Here is a 15,289-nt window from a genome sequence, read left to right as displayed (position 1 = left end):
CATTTGAAACCAGGGGGATAGATGAGACAGAGTAGGGACTGGTCATAGACTGGGGCCATCAAGGAGGAAGTGTTTGATTTGATCATGGACCTTTGGAATAATAGGAACTCATAGCTTAGGTACCCCACAAAGTTGAGGAGATTCGTGGACATTAGTGCTGAATATGTCACAGGTATATGAAGATTGAATGCCCCTTGCTGGCCTTCAGTCTTGGAGCTGAAGATGGTAGGCAGTCTGCCTTTTGGGAATTTATTGACATCAGTCACTCACCCTGGACAAATATCCATGGGGCAGGGGGGTGTTATATTCCAGAAATGCGAGACACCTGAGGACAGGTGGTGGCAAAAGGGACAACGCTGGTAGAAGGAAGCATGGTGGTGGAAAGGAATGTATTAACGTCAAGATGAAAAGAGGACAAAGATGGTAAAGTATGGAATTGTCTACTACAATCAGACTCTTAAGGCTAACTGGGGGTTTAAGAAACTTGGTCACCTGCCCATGAAATTTCCATCACCCCCCCACATACCAGTTGGTATATCAAATTAGGCTGGCAGTGGAAGAGCCCATGGGAAATGGCTGCTAACATGAAAGAGAGAGAATATCTTATGTACGGTCTCTCTGGATATTTTTGTACATCACAGCTGTGACAATCTCATATTCTGGGCACAGTGCAAAATGGCAGTAGATGGGGAGCATCACATTTTCTTACCCACATATATATTGTATGTCAAGTCAGATTATTAAAATAATGCATGAGCTTTTTGTTTCTATTTTTTTCTTAGTTCCTCCATCAGCACCAACCTGTCAAATAAATGGGAATGCTGTCACAGGACAAGACGTTACTCTGACATGTTCATCTGTGGCCAACCCACCAGCCATTTATACCTGGGCTTTTCAAGGTTCGAAGACCCCTTTACTGCCTGGAATGATGCTAAGTGAGTTTGATTTCTCTGCACAATTAACATTCTGTATGTAGCAAATAAGCATTTATTGTACAAAAATATCTGCAGAAAATTTGTAAGACATGCAAGCAACAATATTTTTGTTACATTTGTATCACCAGCCGCCCCCTAATGGTGGGTTATCGCACCTGCAGGGGTGATACTTGGCTGGATAAGATGTCCCCCTAAAGGGTAAAAGGTGTGTCTAATTCATTTATTGAATACTTTTTTATTTAATACTTTTTAAAGTATTTATAAATTAACAGAATATCACATTGCAATGAATATTCGCTGTTGAAACACTGATTCTCAATCCGGCCAATCAGAAGCGGGTGTGAGGCCCGTTTTCTGATTGGCCGAAAAGAGAAGACTCCCGATTGGCTGCCGAGGGGGAGGGATGAAACAGCCGCCATCACTGTGATGACCCATGGAGAGCAGGAGAGCGGGAGGCCACCGCCGCTGTGCAGGGGAAGCCGCCGGTGAAGGGGTAAGTGCTACCGATTGACCCGGGGAGGGGGTGTTATACTGTTTGCCGCCCCCCCCAAAAAAAAAATCCACCGTCCGCCACTGCTCATTACATTTTTAGTTAGTATATATGCCCCATTACCTTTCTGGTCAATGTAAACACTCTTGTTACTTTGGTGATTGGTGTAACTACTCCCATTACATTGGTGATCATTGTAAATACCCTTGTTAGCTTGGTGATCAGTGTAAGTACTCATTGGTGGTAGGTGTAAATGCTTCTGATATATTAGTGGCCAGTAGGGATGAGCTTAGATTTCGAATCGAACTCATTTAAATTTCATAGCTGGGGGGTGTCTATAGTATGCCTATAAAGGGGCGCATGTTTCCCATGTTTAGAACAGTCTGACAGCAAAATGACATTTTAAAGGAAAAAAGTCATTTAAAACTACTCGCGGCTATTGCATTGTAGGTCCGACAATACACATAAAAGTTTATTGATAAAAACGGCATGGGAAAACCCCGAACCAAAATTAAAAAAAAAAAATGACGTGGGGGTCCCCCTAAATTCCATACCAGGCCCTTCAGGTCTGGTATGGATATTAAGGGGAACCCCGGCCAAAATAATTAAAAAAAAATGACGTGGGGGTCCCCCTAAATTCCATACCAGGCCCTTCAGGTCTGGTATGGATTTTAAGGGGAACCCCGCGCCAAAAAAAAAAAAAAAATACGGCGTGGGGTCCCCCCAAAAATCCATACCAGACCCTTATCCGAGCACGCAACCTGGCAGGCCGCAGGAAAAGAGGGGGGACGAGAGAGCGCCCCCCCCTGGACCCTACCAGGCCACATGCCCTCAACATTGGGAGGGTGCTTTGGGGTAGCCCCCCAAAACACCTTGTCCCCATGTTGATGAGGACAAGGGCCTCATCCCCACAACCCTGGCCGGTGGTTGTGGGGGTCTGCGGGCGGGGGCTTATCGGAATCTGGAAGCCCCCTTTAACGAGGGGACCCCCAGATCCCGCCCCCCCTGTATGAAATGGTAAGGGGGTACAAAAGTACCCCTACCATTTTACTAAAAAACTGTCAAAAATGTTAAAAATGACAAGAGACAGTTTTTGACAATTCCTTTATTTAAATGCTTCTACTTTCTTCTATCTTCCTTCATCTTCTTCTTCTTCGTCTTCTGGTTCTTCTGGCTCTTCTGGTTCTTCCTTCGGTGTTCTCGTCCAGCATCTCCTCCGCGGCATCTTCTATCTTCTTCTCCTCGGGCCGCTCCGCACCCATGGCATGGGGGGAGGCTCCCGCTCTTCTCTTCATCTTCTTCTCTTCTTCTCTTCTTCATCTTCTTCGCACCCATGCTGGCATGGTGGGAGGCTCCCGCTGTGTGACACGTCTCCTCTTCTGATGGTCATTAAATAGCGGGGGCGGGGCCACCCAGTGACCCCGCCCCCTCTGACGCACGGGACTTCCCTGTGGCATTCCCCGTGACATCACAGGGAAGTCCCGTCAAGGCACCGTGCGTCAGAGGGGGCCGGGTCACCGGGTGGCCCGGCCCCCCTTATTTAAGAACCGTCAGAAGAGGAGACGCGTCACACAGCGGGAGCCTCCCACCATGCCAGCATGGGTGCGGAGCGGCCCAGAGAAGAAGATGAAGAAGAGAAGAAGAGAAGAAGATGAAGAGAAGAGCGGGAGCCTCCCCCCCATTCCATGGGTGCGGAGCGGCCATTTTTAAAACTTTTTTTTGCATTGATCCATGTCACCTGGGGCAGGACCCAGGTCCCCAAACACTTTTTATGACAATAACTTGCATATAAGCCTTTAAAATTAGCACTTTTGATTATTCATGTTCGTGTCCCATAGACTTTAACGGTGTTCGCATGTTCAAACTAACTTTTTTCCTGTTCGCATGTTCTGGTGCGAACCAAACAGGGGGGTGTTCGGCTCATCCCTAGTGGCCAGTATACACCCTTTACATTGGTGGGGAGTAAAAATACCCCGGTTACATTAGTAGTCAGTATCAATACCCCCCATTTTTTTTTGGCGGTCACCCTTGTTATATTGGTGGTCAGTATAAATGCCCCTGTTACTTTGGTGGTCAGTGTACATGCCACCCTTATATTGGTGGTCAGTGTGTTTACCTCCATTACATTGGTGGTCATTATAAGTATCCACATTGGTGGTCAGTGTTTTTTCCCATTACATGATCAGTTTTAATACCTTGTTATATTGCTAGTCAGTATAAATGCCACTGATATATTGGTGGTCAGTATAAGGCTGCTTTCACACTGAGGTGCTTTACAGGCGCTATAGCACTAAAAATAGCGCCTGTAAAGAACCTCTCCTCACACTCCAGTGTGAAAGCCCGACTGCTTTCACACTGGAGCGGTGCGCTGGGAGGACGCTGAAAAAAAGTCTTGCAAGCAGTATCTTTGAGGCGCTGTAGGAGCAGGGTATACCCCGCTCCTACAGCGCCCCTGCCCATTGAAATCAATGGGCAGCGCCGCTGAAGTGCCAGCAAAGCACCGCCATAGCTTCGCTTTGTGAGCGCTTTTAACCCTTTTCCAGTCGTTAGCGGGGGTTAAAAGCGCCCCGTTAGCGTCCGAAAAGCACAGCAAAAATGACAGTAAAGCGTCTCTAAAAATAGAGGCGCTTTACCGCCGATGCATCCCAATGCCCCAGTGTGAAAGTAGCCTAAATGCCCCATCTAGTATTCTGGACCGAAATCTACTCCTGACAGCTTTAAACACTGTTGCCAAAAAAAACTTTCACTGCCATTATTTGCAGCAGAGACAAGTTCTCAGAGTTGTGTATGTTTGTGTGTAGCAGCCAATCAACTTAAAGCTTTTCTGTTTTCAGGCTAGATAAGTGAAGACCTGAATACGATTGATTACTGTTTCCTCGGTTTAATGAGCCATGTTACTCTGTAAGTAACCATATCTGTGATAATTTGTTTTATATTCCAGATCAGGAGTCGGGATCACTCCTTATTACAAACGTATCGCAGGCAATGGATGGGACTTACCGCTGCACGGCCTCCAATGAGCTGGGCCAAAACACATGCCAGATTGGCGTAACTGTATCAAGTAAGGATAGCTCTTGGGACTTGCACATGCTGAGTTTTGTAGTACTCCACATTTACAACAGTACTATGCTATGTGTACCTAATAAAGAGACCATGAAGTACAATGTATGTCCAAAAGTATGTGTTCCCCCTCCAAATGATGGAGTTCAGGGGTTTCCAGTGTACAGCATACAAAGACATTGTAGACAATTGTGTGCTTCCAACCTTGTGCTAACAGTTTGGGGAAGACCCTTAGCTGTTCCACCATGACTGTGTCCCTGTGTACAAAGCCAGCGCCATAAAGACATTTAGCAGGTGACAGCATGGATAGCGGGCTGGAAATCCACAGATCATTCACTCTCCTCGAGTTTTTTTTCCAAGCGTTTGAATGTGCGTTTTTGAGCATTTGTGAAAAACATTTTTAAAGCCTTTTTGAGCTTTGGCGTTTTTTTAAATAGCAGATAGAGGAAAAAAATCATCCGTTTCATCATTTGTTGCTATGTTTTTCAGCTTTTTCATCAGCTTTTATTCATTATTAACTATTTTTTTTTTACTTTTTTTGTAAAGAGTTAAGGGTAATGCCCCGTACACACGGTCGGATTTTCCGACGGACAATGTGTGATAGGACCTTGTTGTTGGAAATTCCGACCGTGTGTAGGCTCCATCACACATTTTCCGACACACAAAGTTTGAGAGCAGGCTATAAAATTTTCCGACAACAAAATCCGTTGTCGGAATTTCCGATCGTGTGTACACAAATCCGACGCACAAAGTGCCACGCATGCTCAGAATAAATAAAGAGATGAAAGCTATTGGCTACTGCCCCGTTTATAGTCCCGACGTACGTGTTTTACGTCACCGCGTTCAGAACGATCAGATTTTCCGACAACTTTGTGTGACCGTGTGTATGCAAGACAAGTTTGAGCCAACATCCGTCGGAAAAAATCCTAGGATTTTGTTGTCGGAATGTCCGAACAAAGTCCGACCGTGTGTACAGGGCATTAGAGTTTAAAGGTTAGGGTTATTTATTATTATTTATATTATTATTATTATTTTATATATTATTATTTATATATTTTTTTTGTTAGGTTAGGGGTTAATGTTAGTGTTAGGGTTTAATATTAGGGTTAGGGGTTAATATTATTGGTGTTAGGGGTAATATTAATGTTAGGGTTTAATATTAGGGTTAGGGGTTAATATTAGAGTTTAATATTAGGGTTGGGGTTAGGCTGGCCATACATGTTCAATTTTCTTGCACAATTTTCTTTTAGACTTACCTTAAACTATGTAGTGCAAGGGCCGGCCAAATTGGATACAATTGAAGGTTGTTTAATTTTGACCTCATATTATATAATTTTTGGTACAGCTAAAGGAAAATTGTACAAGAGAATTGAACATGTATGGGCAGCCTCAGGTTTTTTTTTAATTTATTTATCATTATATATTTTTGTATTTATTATTTATTTATTTAAATGATTTATTTTCATTTATATATTGCAACGTACAGAGTCCAGGGTGTGCCACGTACAAGGTCCAGGGTGTGCCATGTACAGGGTGTGCCACGTACAGGGTCCAGGGTGTGCCACATATAGGGTCCAGGGTGTGCCATGTACAGGGTCCAGGGTGTGTTACATACAGGGTCCAGCGTGTGCCACGTACTGGGTCCACGGTGTGCAACGTACTGGGTCCAGGGTGTGCCACGTACAGGGTCCAGGGTGTGCCAAGTACAGGGTCCAGGGTGTGCTACGTACAGGGTCCAGGGTGTGCTACGTACAGGGTCCAGGGTGTGCCACATCCAGGGAATGCCACGTCCAGGGTGTGCCACTTCCAGGGTGTGCCACATACAGGGTTCAGGGTGTGCCACGTACAGGGTGTGTTACATACAGGGTCCAGGGTGTGCCACGTACTGGGTCTAGGGTGTGCCATGTACAGGGTCCAGGGTGTGCCCTGTACAGGGTCCAGGGTGTGCCACGTACAGGGTCCAGGGTGTGCCATGTACAGGGTCCAGGGTGTGCTACGTACAGGGTCCAGGGTGTGCTCATCCAGGGCGTGCCACGTCCAGGGTGTGCAACTTCCAGGGCCCAGGGTGTGCCACGTACAGGGTCCAGGGTGTGCTACGTCCAGGGTCCAGGGTGTGCCACGTACAGGGTCCAGGGTGTGCCACGTACAGGGTCCAGGGTGTGCCACGTACAGGGTCCAGGGTGTGCTACGTACAGGGTCCAGGGTGTGCCACATCCAGGGAATGCCACGTCCAGGGTGTGCCACTTCCAGGGTCCAGGGTGTGCCACATACAGGGTTCAGGGTGTGCCACGTACAGGGTGTGTTACATACAGGGTCCAGGGTGTGCCACGTACTGGGTCCAGGGTGTGCCACGTACTGGGTCTAGGGTGTGCCACGTACAGGGTCCAGGGTGTGCCACGTCCAGGGTGTGCCCTGTACAGGGTCCAGGGTGTGCCATGTACAGGGTCCAGGGTGTGCTACGTACAGGGTCCAGGGTGTGCTCATCCAGGGCATGCCACGTCCAGGGTGTGCCACTTCCAGGGTCCAGGGTGTGCTACGTCCAGGGTCAGCTGAAAAAAGCCGTCAGCTGAATAAAGCCCGGAGTAAAAGTGCAAACACACAACCTACAACCACAGCACCTGTGATCATCATTTTCATGCTGATGATTACACTGTACTTCATGTGACTGTACTGTATATAGGTTGTACAGTGTGATCATCAGCATGATAATGATGATCACAGGTGCTGTGGCTGTATCTTTCATGGCTGCAGACAGTGTTTTACACATCTATTTTGCTAATAAATAACATTTCTAATCACATGAAGTTAATTAATAACAAGAGTTCCCCTTTTACATCTGAACTCGCAGAGTTCCCTTTCACTGTAAGGGGGGATTCTGCAGACTCTGATTTAAGGGAAAACTCTGGGGACTCTGACATAAGGGATGCTCTGGGAACCCTGATCTAAGGGGGAACATTAAGAACTCTGATGTAAGGGGGGAACACTGTGGCTTCTGGTGTAAAGGGGAACTCTAATGTAAGAGATGCTCTGAGAACCCTGATTTATCTTAGTGTACTCACTCAGAGGCAGGATAAAGAAGGGGGAGAATTCAGTCACAGACAGGGATGGATGGTGAGCTCACTCACCCCTTGGCAGTCAGCACCTCTCATCCAGATGTATCTGAGGCTGCTGGACTTCCAATTTCCGGCCCCCACTTTCCTTTTCTGAGGCACAGCGCCGAGGATTGGAGTGTGGGCAGACACAGAGGGGTGGGGCGGGAGGAAGAGGTGTAGATCAAGCCCTCTCTCCTCTCCCGTCAGTGTGTGTATTTGGGGGGGATTGTTAGTGCTGGCTTTGGGTAGCATTAAAGAGAGTATAACAGAGACTCTCAGCTTAGACAACTGCAGCCAGCAACCCTGCTGGGAAGCCATAGTCCAGTCTGAATAATGTGTCCGGGTTTCAGGCAGTCTGAAACCCAGACGCATGATTCCAAACCCGAACTGTCCGGGTGAATCCCAGACAGGTGGCAACCTTAACTGTAGCAACCACTGCAGTCTGAGTCTCACTCTAGTACTATACTAGCCTGCTGACTGAATGAAAATAAATATTTAAGGACTGTAAAGAATGTATCAGGCTGCAGAACAGTTGGAAGTAAGCTGGGATGGAAAGGGTGTCAGGCAGACAGTCAGTGTTTGGACTCCCAAATCTGACACTGGAGCTGCAGGATGTGTTCAGTGCAGATTTATGTGAGTGGAGAGCAAAAAGTGTGTGAGTGTCTGATCACTGCATGGTCTTACTGGGAACATGTGGAGCCATGTGGTACACAGGGGGGGAAGGGAAGTAAAGCTGGGGGAGGAAGGGAAGTAAAGCTGGGGGAGGAAGGGAAGTAAAGCTGGGAGAGGAAGGGAAGTAAAGCTGGGGGGGAGTAAAGCTGGGGGGAAGGGAAGTAAAGCTGGGGGGAAGGGAAGTAAAGCTGGGGGGAAGGGAAGTAAAGCTGGGGGGAAGGGAAGTAAAGCTGGGAGGAAGGGAAGTAAAGCTGGGGGGAAGGGAAGTAAAGCTGGGGGGAAGGGAAGTAAAGCTGGGGGAGGAAGGGAAGTAAAGCTGGGGGGGAGTAAAGCTGGGGGGAAGGGAAGTAAAGCTGGGGGGAAGGGAAGTAAAGCTGGGAGGAAGGGAAGTAAAGCTGGGAGGAAGGGAAGTAAAGCTGGGGGGAAGGGAAGTAAAGCTGGGGGAGGAAGGGAAGTAAAGCTGGGAGGAAGGGAAGAAAAGCTGGGGGGATGGGAAGTAAAGCTGGGGGGAAGGAAAGTAAAGCTGGGGGAGGAAGGGAAGCAAAGCTGGGGGGAAGGGAAGTAAAGCTGGGGGGAAGGGAAGTAAAGCTGGGGGAGGAAGGGAAGCAAAGCTGGGGGAAGGGAAGTAAAGCTGGGGGAAGGGAAGTAAAGCTGGGGGGAAGGGAAGTAAAGCTGGGGGGGAGGGAAGTGAAGCTGGGGGGAAGGGAAGTAAAGCTGGGGGAGGAAGGGAAGCAAAGCTGGGGGAAGGGAAGTAAAGCTGGGGGGAAGGGAAGTAAAGCTGGGGGGGAGGGAAGTGAAGCTGGGGGAAGGGAAGTAAAGCTGGGGGAGGAAGGGAAGTAAAGCTGGGGGGAAGGGAAGTAAAGCTGGGGGGAAGGGAAGAAAAGTTGGAGGAGGAAGGGAAGTAAAGCTGGGGGGAGGGGAAGTAAAGCTGGGGGGGAAGTAAAGCTGGGCTGAAAGGTGCCAATGTATCAGGTGAAAGTAACTTTTCTCCTCTCTCACCTCAATCTTTGCAGGAACTTCTGCAGCTTCTGGAAGCCTGCAAGATGAATTTGAAGGGAAGGACAATGCACTGTGTGTACCCATTGGCTGAGGAGGCAGAAGCACCGCCCCCTGCTGCCATCCCAGCCAATAGTTAGCTGAAGCTCATCATTATTGCCTTCCTCCCTCCCTCCCTCCCGACATCATACTGCACCTCTCAAGTCCCGACCTGCTTTACAATGCAGGCAGACCAGGAACAAATGTATTTTCAGCCGGTATCCAGTGTTCGCAGTTTGTCTCTCTCAGCTGATGGGCTACACTAGCCTGGCTGCTGTGAAATTGACTGATGCTCTGTGGAGGGGGTTGGACCCCCATAACTCCCCTTATCTACGCCCCTGTATTAATGACCATTGTTTTGAATGGGATGAACAATTATATACAGTCAGGTCCATAAATATTGGGACATCGACACAATTCTAATCTTTTTGGCTCTATACACCACCACAATGGATTTGAAATGAAACGAACAAGATGTGCTTTAACTGCAGACTTTCAGCTTTAATTTGAGGGTATTTACATACAAATCAGGTGAACGGTGTAGGAATTACAACAGTTTGTATATGTGCCTCCCACTTTTTAAGGGACCAAAAGTAATGAGACAAATTAACAATCATCCATCAAACTTTCACTTTTTAATACTTGGTTGCAAATCCTTTGCAGTCAATTACAGCCTGAAGTCTGAAACGCATAGACATCACCAGACGCTGGGTTTCATCCCTGGTGATACTCTGCCAGGCCTCTACTGCAACTGTCTTCAGTTCCTGCTTGTTCTTGGGGCATTTTCCCTTCAGTTTTGTTTTCAGCAAGTGAAATCCAGGTCAGGTGATTGAATTGGCCATTGCATAACATTCCACTTATTTCCCTTAAAAAACTCTTTGGTTGCTTTTGCAGTATGCTTCGGGTCATTGTCAATCTGCACTGTGAAGCGCCATCCAATGAGTTCTGAAGCATTTTGCTGAATATGAGCAGATAATATTGCCCGAAACACTTCAGAATTCATCCTGCTGTTTTTGTCAGCAGTCACATCATCAATAAATACAAGAGAACCAGTTCCATTGGCAGCCATACATGCCCACACCATGACACTACCACCACCATGCTTCACTGATGAGGTGGTATGCTTTGGATCATGAGCAGTTCCTTTCCTTCTCCATACTCTTCTCTTCCCATCACTCTGGTACAAGTTGATCTTGGTCTCATCTGTCCATAGGATGTTGTTCCAGAACTGTGAAGGCTTTTTTTAGATGTTGTTTGGCAAACTCTAATCTGGCCTTCCTGTTTTTGAGGCTCACCAATGGTTTACATCTTGTGGTGAACCCTCTGTATTCACTCTGGTGAAATCTTCTCTTGATTGTTGACTTTGACACACATACACCTACCTCCTGGAGAGTGTTCTTGATCTGGCCAACTGTTGTGAAGGGTGTTTTCTTCATCAGGGAACAAATTCTTCGGTCATCCACCACAGTTGTTTACCGTGGTCTTCCGGGTCTTTTGGTGTTGCTGAGCTCACCGGTGCGTTCTTTCTTTTTAAGGATGTTCCAAACAGTTGATTTGGCCAAACCTAATGTTTTTGCTATCTCTCTGATGGGTTTGTTTTGTTTTTTCAGCCTAATGATGGCTTGCTTCACTGATAGTGACAGCTCTTTGGATCTCATATTGAGAGTTGACAGCAACAGATTCCAAATGCAAATAGCACACTTGAAATGATTTCTGGACCTTTTATCTGCTCCTTGTAAATGGGATAATGAGGGAATAACACACACCTGGCCATGGAACAGCTGAGCAGCCAATTGTCCCATTACTTTTGGTCACTTAAAAAGTGGGAGGCACATATACAAACTGTTGTAATTCCTACACCGTTCACCTGATTTGGATGTAAATACCTTCAAATTAAAGCTGAAAGTCTGCAGTTAAAGCACATCTTGTTCATTTCATTTCAAATCCATTGTGGTGGTGTATAGAGTCAAAAAGATTAGAATTGTGTCGATGTCCCAATATTTATGGACCTGACTGTAGGTGTGATGATGGTCAGTCTGTCAAAATCTGGATAAATGTCACATTGTAACACTAGACCCACTTTCGATGTGGTCAGTTATCTTCAGCCTAAAGGCACAGAGCCTCGCCTGCTTGGGGGCTTCTTTACACTTACCCCCCTACCGGCCAGGGAGATTTTTTCTGTCCACCTTGTTTGCGTGGATGTGAACAGTTTAGAGTCAGAGATCAGAGGTGAGAAATCTGTAAGATTTTTGTCATTGCATGACAGTGCGGTCTCCAGTACTGATTCCTGGCTCTGGAAGGTAGGTGAATCTCGCTGTGTTTGTGCGTTGTGCTGTACAGACAACAATCACACAATTCAGGCTGATAAATGAGCAGCTTATACTGACAACCAGCAATCTAAACAATGCAGCATCTGCGGAGGTGTCATTCGTATGGTGTCAATATTTTCCATCAGAGAGGAAGAGATGCATTTAGAGGCTGACAGTTGATATGAATAATGGGGGAACATCACACAGTCTCTGGATATTTTCCAGCATGATTACCAGCAATGATTTATGGGTCTGCCCCACTTACATAAAACCACACATCGTCTATTAATGGAGAGCGCTGGATAGAAACTAATTACAATGATACAGCACAGTACTACTTCTCTTCAGGGCCGTCTTTACTATTGATTGGGCCCTGGGCAAAAAAAATTCTTGCCCCCCCCCCCCCCGCCCCCCTATGCAAATTGTCTCTCCACCCCAACATTCTAAAAAACAAAACACACACATAAACTTATGTATTGTATTGTAACTGTACTGTCTGCCCTCATGTTGTAAAGCGCTGCACAAACTGTTGACACCATATAAATCCTGTATAATAATAATAATAATGATGGGGGGAAGAGATAGAGAAGTCCAGGATTGTGGGGGGGGGGGGGGGGGGAGATACGGGGGGGATTGGGGGGGAGAGATGGGGGAGTTCAAGATGATGGCGGGAATGGGGAGATAGGAGTCCAGGATGACACACGGGGATTGGGGGGGTGTACTTTGAGGTGTTTGTATCATGCAGGGCACAGAAAAAAATCAGCACAAGGGGCAGTACTTGCATATCCTCCTCCCTCCCGCAAAGTTACCATCTATTGGTCACCTCTGCACATCACTTTGCTTACCTCTGCTCCCTCATCCACAGCTCATCTCTGTACCCCCCTCCACCCACAGCTCACCTCTGTATTCCACATTCACCTCTGTATTCCACGTTCACGTCTGTACCCCTCCATCCACAGCTCACTTCTGTATTCCCTGTCTACCTCTTTCTCCCCCCCCCCCATACACAGCTCACCTCTGTACCCCTCTATCCATAGCTCACTTCTGTATCCCCCATCCACCTCTGTACCCCCCCCCATCCATGTTCACCTCTATATCTTTCTGTCCACCTCTGTACCCCCCCATGTCCACCTTTGTACCCCCCATCCACCTCTGTAGTACCCCTCATCCACAGCTCACTTCTGTATCCCCATCCACCTCTTTATCCCCCCATCCATGTTCATCTCTATATCCTTCCGTCCACTTCTGTACCCCCCCCATCCCCCTCTGTACATCCCCATGTCCACCTTTGTACCCCTGTCCACCTCTGGGTTCATCTCTGTAACCCCCCTCCACCTCTGTACCCCCCATGTCCACCTTTGTACCCCTCGTCCACCTGTGTTCACCTCTGTACCCCCCTCCACAGCTCACTTCTGTATCCCCCATCCACCTCTGCATCCCCCATCCACGTTCATCTCTATACCCTTCTGTCCACCTCTGTACCCCCCCCCCCCGTCCACCTCTGTACATCCCCATGTCCACCTTTGTACTCCCGTCCACCTCTGGGTTCATCTCTGTATCCCCCCCATGTCCACCTCTGTACCCCCCCCATGTCCATCTTTGTACCCCCGTCCACCTATGTTCACCTCTCTACCCCCTCATGTCCACCTCTGTACCCCCTCACCACCTCTGTTCCCCCATCCACCTGTGTTCACCTCTGTACCCCCCCATGTCCACCTTTGTACCCCTTGCACCTCTGTACCCCCATGTCCATCTCTGTACCCCTTCCACCTCTGTCCCCCCCCCCCTCGTCCACCTCTGTACATCCCCATGTCCACCTTTGTACTCCCGTCCACCTCTGGGTTCATCTCTGTATCCCCCCCCATGTCCATCTTTGTACCCCCGTCCACCTGTGTTCACCTCTGTACCCCCCATGTCCACCTCTGTACCCCTCATGTCCACCTCTGTACCCCTTCCACCTCTGTACCCCCCATGTCCATCTCTGTACCCCTTCCACCTCTGTACCCCCCATGTCCATCTCTGTACCCCTTCCATCTCTGTACCCCTTCCATCTCTGTACCCCCCATGTCCACCCCACACTTCTGTACCCCCCCCCCCCATGTCCACCTCTGTGCCAGCAATTCTCTGCAGTCTGCACATATGGATCCCCTGCCCCTTCTCTCCACGTTGTTCTTTCTTACCTGGTCACACGGCGGTGCAACACAGTCTCCGCCTATCAGACCCAGCACACAGAAAGAAAACTTCACTCGGCTGTGTGCTACACAGGTCTGCCAGGCGGGGGTGGGGGCGGGAGGAACACAGAGTGCCGCTCTCGCTCTTTCATTGACTCTGGTGCGCAGCTCCTGACAGAGGGAGAAGCGGGACGAGCGGGCTCAAACACATGAAGCCCGCAGCTGTCCCGCTCTCCTGTATAATTAATGTAGCCGTTTGGGAGAGCAGGGGGGGGGATCGGCTCCCCCCGCTACTCCGCAAAAACTGCGGGCAGTGCAGGGCTTAAGTGGCAGCTGCTTTGGGCCCCACAGCAATGACAGGGCCCAGGGCAACTGCCCCTTTTGCCCTGCGTTAAAGACGGCCCTGCTTCTCTTGTCCTGTATACTGGGTGTAATTCTCAGTATCTGTTCTTATTCTGTATGTATGGACTATGCACAGTACTACTTCTCTTGTCCTGTATGCTGGGTGTAATTCTCAGTATCTGTTCTTATTCTGTATGTATGGAGATTTTTATTTGTAAAAACCAAACAAGATACATAATAACAAACTAACTGACTGAAAAGAACATAAATACAACAATTACTGACATGTTGTTTAGGTCAAAAACTTAGCAGTTAAAGGGCATTAATAGGAAATAAATGTGACAATAAGACTCCTTTCCATAAATCTATACTTCTCCAACATTCCATTATAAGTCAGAATCGGAGTCACTCTGCTGACTACCAGTTTCCATATCAGATTCTGCGGATCCAGGATCAGGGGGCGGACGCCTCTTAGTGGGCGGGTCATCCTCTGAGCCAATCACATACTCCTTTCCCACTCTTTTTAATTCCTGCTCCAGTTCCTGGTCCTCCAGAGAATAGAAGTCAGCATCCGAATCTGATAACGCTTCATACCTATTGGTGGAAACTGCCGTACCCACTTCTGGTGGCCCTTTCACTTTTTTAGCTGACTTCTGCACTAATGTCCAGTCACTTTCGGGTTTACGGGTAGATTTATCTTTTTTCCTATTCCTCCTCTTCTGACCAGTGATCTTCTCAGAGACAGGAACTGGAACAGAAGAGGAATGTGGGGCCGGCTGCTCCTCAGCCTGCTGAACACTGTCCGTCCGCCCGGGAGTAGTCTCCTGGACCTCCGGGACCACCTCCTCCCTAGTCAATACAGCCCCATTCATTAAGACTTCCTCCTCTAGTTGTTCTGCTGCAGCCAACAATTCATTGTCTGCAGATTCCCCATCCTTATTATGGAAGGCCTCCGGGCAATCCCTATGGAAATGGCCAAGCCCACCACACAGATTGCACTTAACCTTCTCACAGGTAGAACTGATGTGGCCAACCTCCCCACAAAGATTACACTTCAGGATCGTACAAACATTCGCCACATGGCCAGATTTACCACATTTATAACATAACCTGGGCTGACCTGCATAGAAGCAAACTCCTCTCTCCCGCCCAATGAAAAAAGAGTTTGGTAGGTGATGGGTAA

The 15,289-nt window shown here is 48.0% G+C and overlaps 1 protein-coding gene across 2 annotated transcripts in view; it reads left to right on the top strand.

Moving 5' to 3' along the window:
• VSIG2 (V-set and immunoglobulin domain containing 2) overlaps positions 1-15,289 on the top strand; it is a 54,053-nt gene that overhangs the window by 28,729 nt on the left and 10,035 nt on the right. For both annotated transcript variants that reach the window (XM_073603222.1, XM_073603223.1), the window contains exons 4-5: positions 783-935; positions 4,367-4,486. In XM_073603222.1, coding sequence (XP_073459323.1) covers positions 783-935; positions 4,367-4,486 — 273 coding nt within the window. The remainder of the gene's footprint in view (positions 1-782; positions 936-4,366; positions 4,487-15,289) is intronic.

This window comes from Aquarana catesbeiana, linkage group LG10, assembly GCF_042186555.1.
Source record: "Aquarana catesbeiana isolate 2022-GZ linkage group LG10, ASM4218655v1, whole genome shotgun sequence".
Lineage (NCBI taxonomy): Eukaryota > Metazoa > Chordata > Amphibia > Anura > Ranidae > Aquarana > Aquarana catesbeiana.
Note: the sequence above shows the minus strand (reverse complement) of the source record. Positions and strands in the feature narration are given on the sequence as shown.